At 36.8% G+C, this 13,266-nt stretch overlaps 1 protein-coding gene across 1 annotated transcript in view; it reads left to right on the top strand.

Annotated features, from left to right (window-relative positions):
* SYCP2L (synaptonemal complex protein 2 like) overlaps positions 1 to 13,266 on the top strand; it is a 73,491-nt gene that overhangs the window by 888 nt on the left and 59,337 nt on the right. Inside the window, exons 2-10 of the mRNA XM_027867921.1 lie at positions 1,066 to 1,134; positions 2,053 to 2,190; positions 2,273 to 2,392; positions 4,371 to 4,475; positions 5,215 to 5,239; positions 8,813 to 8,898; positions 9,238 to 9,326; positions 11,707 to 11,741; positions 12,279 to 12,421. Coding sequence (XP_027723722.1) covers positions 1,066 to 1,134; positions 2,053 to 2,190; positions 2,273 to 2,392; positions 4,371 to 4,475; positions 5,215 to 5,239; positions 8,813 to 8,898; positions 9,238 to 9,326; positions 11,707 to 11,741; positions 12,279 to 12,421 — 810 coding nt within the window. The remainder of the gene's footprint in view (positions 1 to 1,065; positions 1,135 to 2,052; positions 2,191 to 2,272; positions 2,393 to 4,370; positions 4,476 to 5,214; positions 5,240 to 8,812; positions 8,899 to 9,237; positions 9,327 to 11,706; positions 11,742 to 12,278; positions 12,422 to 13,266) is intronic.

The following is a 13,266-nucleotide window of genomic DNA, read 5'->3' as shown; positions in this document are numbered from 1 at the left end:
CTTTCTTTCTTTCTTTCTTTCTTTCTTTCTTTCTTTCTTTCTTTCTTCCAGGCCTTAAACCTAAATCACTCTGACTCTCATTGATTGGCTATTGGTAAGGCCCAGCACAAGCCTCATTTAGTCTTTGTTCGGGTTTTGATGGCTCTGAATAAGTGTAAATAGAAATGGTTTCTGTTTTGGCCAGAATCCCTGAGGATCTTCCCTTCCTAGATTGATTTTTTTTGACTAGGTAAAAGAGGTCATTTTCTGCCTTATTTTTTACCTACTCTTAATCACTGAAAGGGCATTGCCTCAGACAAACTGAGACCTGGGAAAGACCTTAACCTAAAAAGGCCAAGGTCTCTCATTGCATCTGGGGCCAGTTTCAGGTGTCCTGATGTATATATCGCCACTGGACCTGTGTGGCTCACAATTTTGAGGAGAAACTGAGGCTGATGACTTTGCACAGCCTTCCCTCGCTTAAATCCAATTTACTTGTAAGTCATGACATCTTCCTGATGTCATGGTTCTCTTTGAGAACGAAGGACAAACAAGAATATTGTCCCAGGCAATCATTGGATAGCAGTTGCCTATTTGCATTTGTAGACAGGATTTCCTCACAGTGGAGCTTCCTACACCCATGAAATCATAGATCTGTAACAAAAAAGAAAAGATAACTTAATATTTAAAAGTATGAACATTATTCTTCTTTATTGACTTGTTCTGATTTTGAAGTTGGTTTTTCATGAAATCATTTTAACTTTCCTTATGAATGATAAATTGTTTTTTAGTCCTCAGCTTTAAATTTTTATTTGCGGAATCACATTTGAAATGAGATTTTGGCTTGCTATTCCTGATAATTTATTCTCACAGATGTTGACAAAAAAAAATAGACCAGGGAGTATTTTTTCCCTTTATAAATGGCTATATAAAGGTTTGAAGGTTTGACATGCTTGTCATTCATACTAAAACTACAAACCTTTTAATATCATGAATCATTTTAAAAATAATAATAAAGAAGTTTTTTTCCTACTTGAAAAGTTATTGGAATAAAAACTTAAACAATTCTTTTTTTACCATGTGCAGATAAAGAATGAGAAAGCTCCTTTATATAACATCACTGAAGATGATGAGAATGTGTCTTCTGAGTTCTCTGTAAAGATAAACTTTATTTTGTGTTCTCTTAACTACTTTACACAGCAAGTATTGGTGCACTTTTTATGTATACATCATTTAATTTACTCTCATTTTGATTTTTTTACACTGTGGTAGTAAAACTAATAGTTGTAATTAATGAAATTAAAAGTAATTGTAATTTATGATGTATTTATGTAATTTTATTTTAGGTATAGATTATTGGATATTAACTTCAGGTTTGCTAAAACAAATGGGGTTTTAGGATGCAGACAGGGAAATATCTAAGTTGTTAAATTCACATGACAATCTCGTCATGTAATTTGGGCTGTAAGATTGGAGTATCATAACATGTGAAAGGTATCACATTCAGATTTTTAAAGGAACTAAATGATTGGGGTGTGTGTCTTGTGAGAAAGAGAGAGACATGGAGACAGAGAGATCCTGACCTAGCAAAAGGCCAGGTGTAAGCTAATGTATGAGTAGAAAATGCCTAGTTCACATATTTCTTATAAAGATCCTATTTCCTAAGCACTTCATACTTTCTTATTATTTCTAATAACATTGCTTTTGAACTACCTTTCTCTCCTTCATTACAACCAGTAATGTCTCTAGGGGAATAAATATATTTCTATTTGGCAATTTTTACTTGTCTAAAGACCAAAAGACTTGATCTTTTTTTCCTTCAATTTATATAGTCTTATTTAGGATAATCATTGGTTGTTGTGCATGAGAAAATTGGAAAGAAACTTTCAATTCTAGAATTCTGCTTGGAGAATATTTGGAGAAAAATATTTCTAGAATATTTCACTTCTACCTTATCTTTAGCCCAAATTATCTCCATATTGAATTTTTAGTCATAATGGTCTTTCTGTGAAACTCAAGTATGCATTAACAATCTTTGTTGAAAAGGTGATTTTCAAACTTTTATCTTTTCAGCTGCAATCACTTATCATTGATGCATTTCATGGTCATGGATTTGAAAAAATAGAAGAATATTTGCATCAAAAAGAGAACTCTCTTTGTCAAAAATACAACCAACTCCTATTAATCCATCTTGACAGATTGATAAATAAGGCAAGTCAAGTTTTTGAAGATAGAATGCCAGCATGTAATTTGATCTGAGCTTCATTAACATTGTCGTGGCATGAAAATACAGGAGCTGGACAAGAATGAATTCCAGTGTGTTTCATTGTTGCTGAAATGTATTCAGAGGTTCTTCATAGATGATACCAAAGAAGATGAGCAGCTGTTAATTCAACAAGGATTGATTCCAAAGATAAGTGTCCTAGTTAAACAGAGCATGGCCACGGGTGGTGGCTTTTTAAAAAAAAAAAGTCTTACCCCTTTTGTCATATATCACAATCATTTCTAGGTATCACTTTTCTCTCCTCACCCTTTCTTCTTAGGTGAAAAATTAGTTTGCTTAGCTGTTATGTTAAAATAGATGTTATCTTTTCTACTAGTTTCAACATCATATTCAAGGAGAAATTTGTAAGGATGCTGTTTGCCTATGCTTCATGTAAGAAAACCATTGTGGTGAATTATGGTTAATACAACATGAAGAGGTTAAAATGGCCTAGCAGCTAGAGAGCTGACTTTGAAGCCAGGAAGACCTGGGTACTGCCTCTGACCTATGTGTGACACTAGGCAAGAAAGATACATGTGGGCATCGCCAGTGAAATCACCATTCCAGACCTGCCTATCCCTTAACCCAGCACTGTTGATTCTACTTATGGGCTGCCTTTTTGGATTGATAAATATTGCTAGGGTCCTCAACAACCACAGCATAATCCTAAAGATAGCCCCAGAAGTTTGTTGAAAATTGAGTCTTTGAAATCAAGTCTCATTTTTCCATTGACTTCCTGTATAAATTTGGATATGTATCCTTCAATTCAATTCAACAAATATTTAATTGCCCAGCAGGAGTTTACATTCTACAGGGGGGCTAGGTAATGGAGACAGATAAGTATAATAAAAAGAAGGGTGATAGAGCTCAAGGAGAGTTCCAAACAAATTGCTTTAGGAAACTTGAAAGTAGGAAAGAATTCTTGGCTTTGGGTGGGGAGGTGGAGAGGTTAGAAAAGGTGGCACCTGCATTGAACTCCAAGAAATGGATTACTGGAAAGCTTTTTGCCAGGAAAAGGTTTTGACTGTAGCCAGATTTGTAGCATGATCGATGTTTAGAATTCTGCAAGTGTTCATTCCTATAGGCACTGGCTCAAATCTGGAATTCTTATCTGTTGCTCATGCCCTGGAGATCCATTTTCAGTGCAACCCTATATGGGGTCGAAAAAAATTTGGCAACAGTAAAAGGTTTCTGAATGCACAATGACCAAAAATTATTTCAAAATCAAGTACATGATGAATCCAAGGTTTTTCTGGCAGTGCTTGCCGATACTGCATCGAGCAACTTCACTGCAGCCTTGGTTCTGAACACAAAGCATTCTTATTTTGCACTGCACATGCCCTCAGGCCACCAGGCCACACAATGCCAATGAATGCTGCTAAAACTCAAAAAGGGGTCGTGAGTGGGGAAAGAAGTTTAAGAAACTCTGCATTAAATGACTATTTAGAGCTCCTGTAATTTCTACCTAATCCTTTTATCTGAATGTTTTTTTGGTCCAGACCTATGATTTCATATTTTAGGCAATTCTGGGTGTGGAAGGTCCCTTCACAGATGTGGATTGGCAATTGTCTATAGAGGGTTACTTGAGTCACTAGAGGTGAATCTAGGGATGTGTTGGTCTTGGTGCCTATTGTTAAATTTTCAGTGTGAGTATTTACACCTCATAAATTGGCAATTGCTACAAATCAGGGCTTGATTTATTGTTGATTATATGGACTTAAAGTGTTAGCAATGCATCTTAAACTTATGTGTGCATATATCTTCCACTTGTTGAATATTTAACAGTACACCTTTGAGTAAATAAGTCCCTTGCCTCTGGTCACACAATTAGTGTATGTCAGAGACAGGACCTGAGCTCAGGTCTTTTGACTTCAAAGCCATACCATGCTGCCTTTCTTTATCTATATCTTGCAACATGACCTTGCCTGCATATGTCTCTGTCCAATAGAAAGTCTGTTGTACTGTAGAATGAAATTCCTTGTGTATGAGGCTTCAATGTGGATTAAAAAACACCAGTTTTTTTTTGAAGCTGTTTTGTAAGCCTGAAATTCTATAAAATAATCTTTTTTTTTAGTTGAATAGTGAGTAGTGACGTGGTCACTCATGACTAATTTTTTTTTATTTCTACATGGCTTCCTGGTTTGAAAGAACTATTGGATTTCTGACCAGTGGAGAACTAACTATAACTATGTCCTTGGTTCAAGTTATAGAAGGCTTTTTAAACACTGCCTTGGTAAGAAAAGACTGGGAATGGATATTTTATTTGCCAAATACCATTTAATTAACTAGAAATTTCAAGAATCTTGAGGTTCTTTATAGAATTTTAGTATCTGTAAGATGTGAGCTTTGTGAATATTTCTGACTTTATTCTGAGCCTTTTACCTAACATGGAAATCATTTCCTTGTAGGCAATTTAGACTTAGGAACAGAATATTATAGGAAAAGGTCAAGAGATTTTCTTTTCTTCCATAAAATGGCTATTGGTAACAACTGAACTGGACTTATTTCTGGACATATGAAGGAATTGAAATTGAAGTAGACTTATCAGCCCCCCCCCCAATTGCTTTCTGATGGGATAGAACTAAAATATGGGTTCTTATTCTTTCTTGTGTCCTAGACCACATTGGCAGTCTGATGAAACCTGTGGACCCCTACTCAGAATAACACTTTTTAAATGTATAAAATACATAGAACTATAAATAAAACTAATTATATTGATATACAGTTATCAACAGGTTAAGAACCTTTGCATTTATTTATTTGGAGGCAATTGGGGTTAAGTGACTTGACCAGGGTCACACAGCTAGTAAGTATCTGAGGTCTGATTTGAACTGTAGTCCTCCTGACTTCGGGACTTGTGCTCTGTCCAGAGAACCCTTGCATTTAAATTAAAGCTTAATTTTAAACATTTTTTTATAAAACTATTGTATGGTTTCCTTCACCTTCTTCATATGTTTTTTCCTTTTTATTAGGTAATTTCCAAATGCAGTCATAAGGGTAAGTAAATTACTGGCTGCTTTAATTAAGAGATGATCAGCAGAAAGGCTGGCAGAGCATTTCAGGTGTCTTGTTTGCACTCTCCACAAAGCCGCAGTCTGGGTTTCAAGTTTTCATATTCAAGAACACTATCTTCTACTACTCATTCTCTCTCAACCTACATATCCAAATCTAATCATTTCTTCACAACACCACTCCTGTCTGACACCTCACTTCCTATCACTTAGTTCAGGCTCTCATCTTTCACCTAGATTATTGCAAAAGTCTTTTAATTGATCCTCAACCTTGGGCAAGTTAACCCTCTTTGCCTCAGTTTCCTCATCTGTAAAATGAGCTGGAGAAGGAAATGGCAAACTACTCCAGGGTCTTTGCCAAGAAAACCCGAAATGGAGTCCAGTCAGACACAATTAGTTGACAAAACAACAAAAACTTGCCTTGAGTCTTTTCCTATTAAAGTCTGTCCTACGCAGAACTACCAACACAGCTTTCCTTAATTGCAAATTTAAACCTGCTATTCTCAAACTCAATCAACTGTATTGCCTCTAGGATGAAATAGAAATTCTTAAGTTATACTTTAAACCCTATTGCTACCTTGCTCCAACATATCTTTCCAGCTTTATTGGACATCACTCCCCCTCCCACACTCTCTGATCCGGCTAAAATGGCCTCCTCATTGTTCTTAACTCACTATGCTCCATGTTTAGTCTCCTTGCTTTTGCACTGGCTGACCCACATCCTTGGAATTCACTGCCTCCTTACCTTTGCCTCACCAAGTCCACCCTTCCTTCAATAGGCAGCTCTGTCACCATCTTTTACATGAAACCTTTCCTGCTTTCTGCCCTCTCCCCCAACTGCTAATGCTCTCTTTCTCAAAACTAGCCAATACTGAACTATTTTGTATTTATTCATGTTATATTTATGCTGTGTTTATGTACTTGCATTTTCCATTGGAACGTAAGCTCTTTATGATGGACTGTTCCCTTCTTTTGTTTCCCTGTAGTACAGTGCTTAGAACATAGTGGGCACTTAGCAAATACGTGTTGATTAATTGATGGAACTTACCCAAGGATGCTTAAGCTCTGGGGGACTGATTTAGTTCAACAGGTATTTATTGAACACAATACTTGCAAGGCCTTGGGGATAGAAAGATGAAAAAAACTAACAATTAATAAAATAATAGCTCACATTTACCTTAAAGTTTACAGCAAAGTGGAAGTGTAGAACTATATTGTGAGAAGATTATTAAGCACATGAGAAATATCAGGCAGAGCAACGTAAGAGATTCAATGAAGAGGGAATTCTAGCTGTGGGAACCAGGGCAGGATGCATGGAGCTACTGGCACCTGAGCTGGACCTCAAAAGGATGGAGGCTATTCATGCATGGTGACTGACCTGTACAATTGCCCTAAGAAGAGAGGGACTAGATCAGAGCAGTTAGTAACTCATTTTGTCTAGATGGTTGAGCCAATGTATTGTGGAAAAAAGACTAAAAAGGATGTTGGAGCCTGATTGTGGAGAAAGATGTATAATGGGATGAGGAATCTGGTTTTTATTCTCTAGGCAAGGAGAATCTATTGAAGGTTTCTGAGCAAGGGAGGGCTGTGATCAGATCTATCTATGCAATGTGAAGATTGTTTTAGCAGTGATCCGATTGATGAGAGGAGAGGCTGGAGGCAGAGATGCCAGCATGGCAGGGCCTAGACTAGGGTGCTAACTGTATATACGTGGAGGGGCAAGGCAAGAAGGAAAAGTCAAATTAAGTTCAACAAATAATTGTTAAACATTTACTATATATAACGATCTGTTAGATGTGGGAGATACAGAAATAGATAGGAGAGAGACTCTATTCTCAAGGATCTTGCTCTACTAGGGTGGTAACGAATAGCTAGGTACAAAATAACTACACTGCCAGGAAGAGAGTATGATGAGAGCAGGAAGGTCAAGCGCTATGAGAAATTTTTGAAAGGAGACCTCACCTTCTTGAAGGGTCAGGGAGGGTTATATTGAGAAAGAAGCCCCTAAGTTTGGCCTTGAATGAAAAGACTTCCCAGAATAAGACTGGGGTCCAGGGGTGAGAGAATGAATTTCATTCCAGGAATTGGGAATTACATGTAAAGGTTGATTAGGAAGAAGGAATAGAGAATGATCTAGCTTATTTGAAACATGAAATAAGGCTGAACCAGTAGCTTGGAGTCAGTTTGTAGAGGGCCTTCAATGCTAAGGCCAGGAGTTTTTTCACTTTATTGGGGAGGTACTTCCTAACTGTTTTCCTAATCGTCCTCCTCAACTTTGCTAATAGCCTGGGGGAATATGGAAGGATATCTGTAGGTGATAATAAGATGAAAGGAGTGAAGAAGAATTTTAACAATAGAGTGGGAGCTCTAGAGGACATATATACTAGAAGGGGTGGCCAGAGGAGGGTAAGAATAGGGAATGGTAGGTTTGGGGGAGAATTAAAGTCCTGGTAACAGGGGAAAGAGGTCTTTGCACAGGCAGACAGCAGTTTCCAATGTAAGCAATTGGAGGAGTGGACACTGGAATTTGCTAGCTGTCATGCAAAGGAATAAGCTTGTAGAGAAAAATGGCCCAGAGGTTTAACTAGGATATTGGTGAAATGGGAGCTTCTTAGGGAACAGGTGGTTCATGGTTTGATGATTGTAGTTAGGGAGGGCCAAAGGCTGTGGCACCTGGGAAGGGGCTGGAATTCAAAGTGTAAGCAGGGGCCTGGAGGCCACATGGGGCCCTCTAGGTCCTCAAGTGTGGTCCTTTGACTGACAAATTTGTTCTGTGAAGTTTGGATTCAGTCAAATGGCCAAATTTGAGGACCTAGAGGGCCCCATGTGTCCTCGAGGTCACAGGTTCCCCACCCTGATAGAAGTTAAAAATATTAAATGGCTTTACTCTACAGAACCTTGTTGTTACAGTAGAATCATACTCTTTATTTGTGAACATGAATTGCATGAATTCCTGCTTAGCGGTAGTCTACATTCTCTAGTATCCTTACAGAAGGAAAACAGAAAGACCAGGGCCTGTCTGAAGTTAATAACTATCCTTCAGCATAGAACTGCAAATATGAGCCTAATGCAGCCCAGGTTAGGACAATGATTTATGAGACAATGAGAAATTACATTTTCATGTCAAGATCAAACAATTACTCATCTGCCTATGTAATGTGTGATTTGACCAAGACTAGAAGTACCTGCCTCCCCCAAGGTCTCTCTCCTGTACAGACGCCAGCACCTGAAATGCCACTATTAGAGATTCATTGCCCATTCCAAAGGTCTTCTTTTAACTTGCTCATTACCCTACAGAGGAAGCCCATCCCAAATGCTTTAGCACACATGACTTTTATCATGAAAGCACTTGGGAGGAGTGTATATGTGGTGGGTTCAGTGCACTGAAAAGAGCAAAAGAGTATAGAAAGGAAAGTCGTTGGGTGTCAACAGCAAACCTGTTTGCAACTTTACTTAGGATGGCCCAGGTTCCTGCCATCTTGGGATATTTTAAGTTTGGTAATAGTTACATTGTTACTTTTTTTTGTACGCCTCATTGATATTTTAATTCTGCTTTTAGGAAAAAGCCAGCTCTTGGATTCATTCTTATTTAACTTAGGACTGCTAGTGGCAAACAAGACTATTAATTATTTGATTCGACAGGAGGTATGCTAAAACTGATGACAAAATGGTGATAAGCATCATGTGGTGGAAAGACTGGAGGTAGAGTCAGAGGACCTGAGTTTAATCTGACTCGGGGCATTTACTGGATATGGGACTTGACGGGTGGCCTAACCTCCCTTGATCTTCTGTTTCCTCATTTGCAAAATAAGGCATTTGGGCTAAATAGCTTTTCAGATGACTTTCAGCTCTAGATCATAGAAATGTTTAGGAAATCGGGGCGGGGGAGGGGGGAATCATATGGCTTTCTATGATACTTCACCACTCTGTGTGTGTGTGTGTGTGTGTGTGTGTGTGTGTGTGTGTGTGTGTTTCTTTTAAAAGGGTCTAAGGACTTTGAACTCCATCTTGGAAAAAGTACCTCGGGGAGAGAGAGAGAAATTTCCTTTATCAGAAAACAGGTGCTTTCTTATGTAAGTAGCCTCATAGCCAATTGTGGGATGTTACAAAGGATATAATATGATATAATACAACAAAAAATATGATATAGTATAGCTACAATAGCTAACATCTATATAGTGCTTTAAGATTTGTGAAGTGCTTTATATTTTATCACAATCTGGAATATTATATTGTGTACTTTGTTAGGCTTCAGGCCCTGAGACACTTTTTTTTCCTGGAAAATTAGGTGCTCAGGGAGAGATGGTCTCTTGAGTCACTAATTATGGGATCTCCAGATAGCATAAGAAAATGAATCAATTAACAAGCATGTATCAAGCACCTTAACTGTGCGAGGCACTGTGCTATCTAGAGATACAGATTCAAAAATGAAACAATCCCTGGCCTCAAGGAGCCTGTATTTTGTTGGGGAGACATATACATATACACATGTATACACAAGTATATGCAGAACAAATACAAAATAAATATGAGGCAGTTAGGGAGAGGAGACTCTGGTAGTTGGGAGATTAGGAGAGGCTTTGAGTAGACAGATGTGCCTTTAAGGAAGAGAGATTCTCTGAGGTGGAGGTGAGGAAGTAGTATATTACAGGTATGGGGGATGGCCAGTATAAAGGCATGGAGAAGGAGACGGAGTGTCCCATGTAAGAAACTGAAAGACAGTTTCCCCGATTTGGAGAGTGTAGGAAATAGAGCAATATATGAGGCTGCAAAGATACACTGGGGCTAGTTTGTTGTTATGGCCTTTAAAGGCCAGATAGAGGAGTTTGTCTTTAGTCTAAATTCAGTGCAAAGCCACCGAGGCTTTATGAGCTGAGGAGTGACAAGGTACTCTCCTTTAGGACATTTTGTTGTTATGTAGAGGCTTAGAGGCTGGGAGAGACTGGAGGCAGGGATCAACTAGAGTACTGGACTATTGCAATGGTCTAAGTAAGAGGTGATGAAAGCTTTGGACTAGGATGATTGTGGTATGAGTAGGAAAGAAAGGGATCCCAGGGATGTGGAGAAAAGGGGGTCGACAAGAATTTGGCAACTGATTACACAGGACAAGTGACAGTAAGAGTGAGAAGTTGAAGATGACTCCTAGGTATCAGAACTGGATTATTAAAATGGTGAATTTAGCTTGGAGATTATCAGTAACATATAAGGATTTTTGACAGTGGTTGAATTGGGCTTTGGATAAGAAATTCTCAGATTTATATAGCACTATGGTTTATAAAGTACATTCCTTCCAAGAACCTTGAGGCAGTGAGTATAAATATTATTATTGTCATCCCCATTTTACAATTGAGGCTTTCTTACAATGTAAGATCAAATTGGAAAAGATGCTTTTATGGTTCTGCTTAGATGTGATTTCACTAATTTTAATTGTATATTCAGATATTTGGGATCATTTCCTCCAATTTTTTAATAGTTTTTAACATAGTCTTATAATTATGACATAAGCTGCCTATACTTAGTTTTAGAAGTATGTTTTTGAGTAATTCAAAATATTTCTGGCTTTAGACTATAGGTGGGGGTCAGAGATATGGCAAAACTAGACAGCTCATTTTTAAGTAGCACTGCTTATATTACTGTTTTGGAATTTTCTTCTTTAGAATTTAATTAAATAGGCATGAATTATTTGACTAATTGACTACTTAGAACTAATGTTTATTTAGTTTGAAATTCCCATAAGACTTTTTAAATGATACCTATAAAATAGAGTTTTAAATTATTTTGGATTTTTTAAAAAAATGACTTTACCAAATGTTTCATTTTTTACTTTGGGCTTGGTTGAACCATAGAAAATATGTAATTTAGGATGATGTGGTGGTTATAACTTTATTTAATAACTGAAATGTCATAAATTCCCAAATTAAAGTTTAGCTTGATTTTCAAACTGATAAATTATCAAATGCAGACCATGTATATCATGCACCAACTATCAGAGGTGTCTTGGAGAAACTTAATTTCCATTAGATGACAGACATGCTTGCAATAAGTATAAATGACCATTCCTTATAAGAGATGTGAATCATAGACCCAGGATTTTAAAGATCTCAGATGCTTCAATTATCAGATGAAAAAACTGAGGCACCGAGAAGGCACCATAACTGGAATCTCACCTTCATCTATAAATACCTCAATTGGCTATTTATTATACCTTAATTGGCTGTAAAAAGCAAATTCATTACTTATTTAAACCTTTCATGTAACCATTTAATATGTGTTCAGGAAATATTTTTTTCTTCAAAAATAGCCTATAATTTTTGTACTGAACCTGAAAACATCCTTAATTTGTTTTTTTATTTATTGTAGATAAAATTTTATCTAATTTGATCTAATGCTTATAGATAAGGCTTTACTGTTCTCTGTGATTTAAATGAACTCATGTATATTAATTTTTTTCAGGGAAGGCCTTGCCAGGGCAATTCTGGACATAGGTGGTAAGATGTTTAGAAGCATTATTAATTAGACATGCTTTGGTGTATTTTTATGGTGTTGTTTGTTATCCTTCTGTGAGAATTAAATTCACATCAAATTAAAAGAGATTTTATTTTGATAATACAAAATAACTAAAATAGCCATATTTCAGTTACTGTGGGAAGCCATCTTGGATAATCTTGCATTATAATTCTATTCCATAGAAACTTTTAACAAACTTGATTTAAAATTTTTAGTTATAAATGTATGCTTTTATAGATACTTTTAAGCATCTTTTTGCATTTTAAGGATTCTTCTAATATCCCTTTATTCTATGGGCCTTGAATCTATATGTATAGTTGGGTAGGTTACAAGGTAGTACCAAAATACTCTATGATAGTGAAGCAAATTTTTACTTCTCTTAATAAAAGGAAGCAATGCTGGTTTCTGAAGAGGGAATTTTTGAGGGCAATTAAGTGCAATTAAGAAAAAAGTTTTGGGGAACCATTTTTTACTCTATGCTTAGAATATAGTCATTTCTGATATTTTCTTATCCTTAGATTATGATCTGCAAGTTGCTCTTTCCGAAGCCTTGTGCAGGATGATGAGTAAAAAGTCCCAAGCTGACCTTGCCCATAGATTGTTTGAAGATGACATCGTTGCTGTAGCTTTCAAAGAGATAAGGGACAGAGAATTTGAGACTGTAAGAGACCCTATCTAGAAAATTCAATTTTGCAGATATTAAGCACCTAGATACCATGGGGCATACAAAAAAGTGCAAGAGATATGGTCTCAAATCTTTTAAAAATATTTAATTTTTCACCAATTGCATATAAAAACAATTAAAAAAAATTTTTTGAGTTCCAAATTCTATCTTCTCCCTCCTCTTGCCCCTCCCTGAGACAGTAAGCAAGCTGATACAGATTATACATGTGCAATCAGGTAAAACCCATTTTTCATATTGGTCATTTTGTGGAAGAAAACTTGAACCAAAAAAAATGAAAGAATAAAGAAAGTGAAAAACAGTGCGCTTTGGTCTGTATTCAGATGCCACCAGTTCTTATTCTGGAGGCAGATAGAATTTTTCATCATGAGTCCTTTGGAAATGTCTTGGATCATGATTGCAGAGCTTGAGAAGTTTAAACTATTACTGGAGACCTATATGTATAAGACAAAAAGTCAATTTAAGATAGTATGTTAAAATAGGTCCTGTGGGCAAGCGCTCCTCTAAGTGCTCTAGGATATCAGAGAGCAGGTAAATCAGACAGAGTTGGAATACTTGATGGAAGAGGCTGTGACTCGAAATGAACTTTGAAGGTTAGATAGGTTTAGGAGATATAAGAGCTACAGCAATCTAGAGTTGGAGGGAACTTAACTAAAGCAATGAAAGGTGAAAATTCTCATAATGTGTTTGTGGACACAAAGGAGATTGGCTTGTTGTTGAATGTAGGAATTACACTGCATGATCCAAGGAACATGGGCTTTGCAAATTGCAAATCCTCTATTTTGTTGTTCAGTCCTGTCTGACTCTTTGTGACCTCATTCGGG

This window comes from Vombatus ursinus, unplaced genomic scaffold (assembly GCF_900497805.2).
Source record: "Vombatus ursinus unplaced genomic scaffold, bare-nosed wombat genome assembly UNPS02000577.1, whole genome shotgun sequence".
Taxonomy (NCBI): domain Eukaryota; kingdom Metazoa; phylum Chordata; class Mammalia; order Diprotodontia; family Vombatidae; genus Vombatus; species Vombatus ursinus.
The sequence above is the reverse complement of the archived record's forward strand: the minus strand, read 5'-3'. Positions and strand labels throughout refer to the sequence as shown.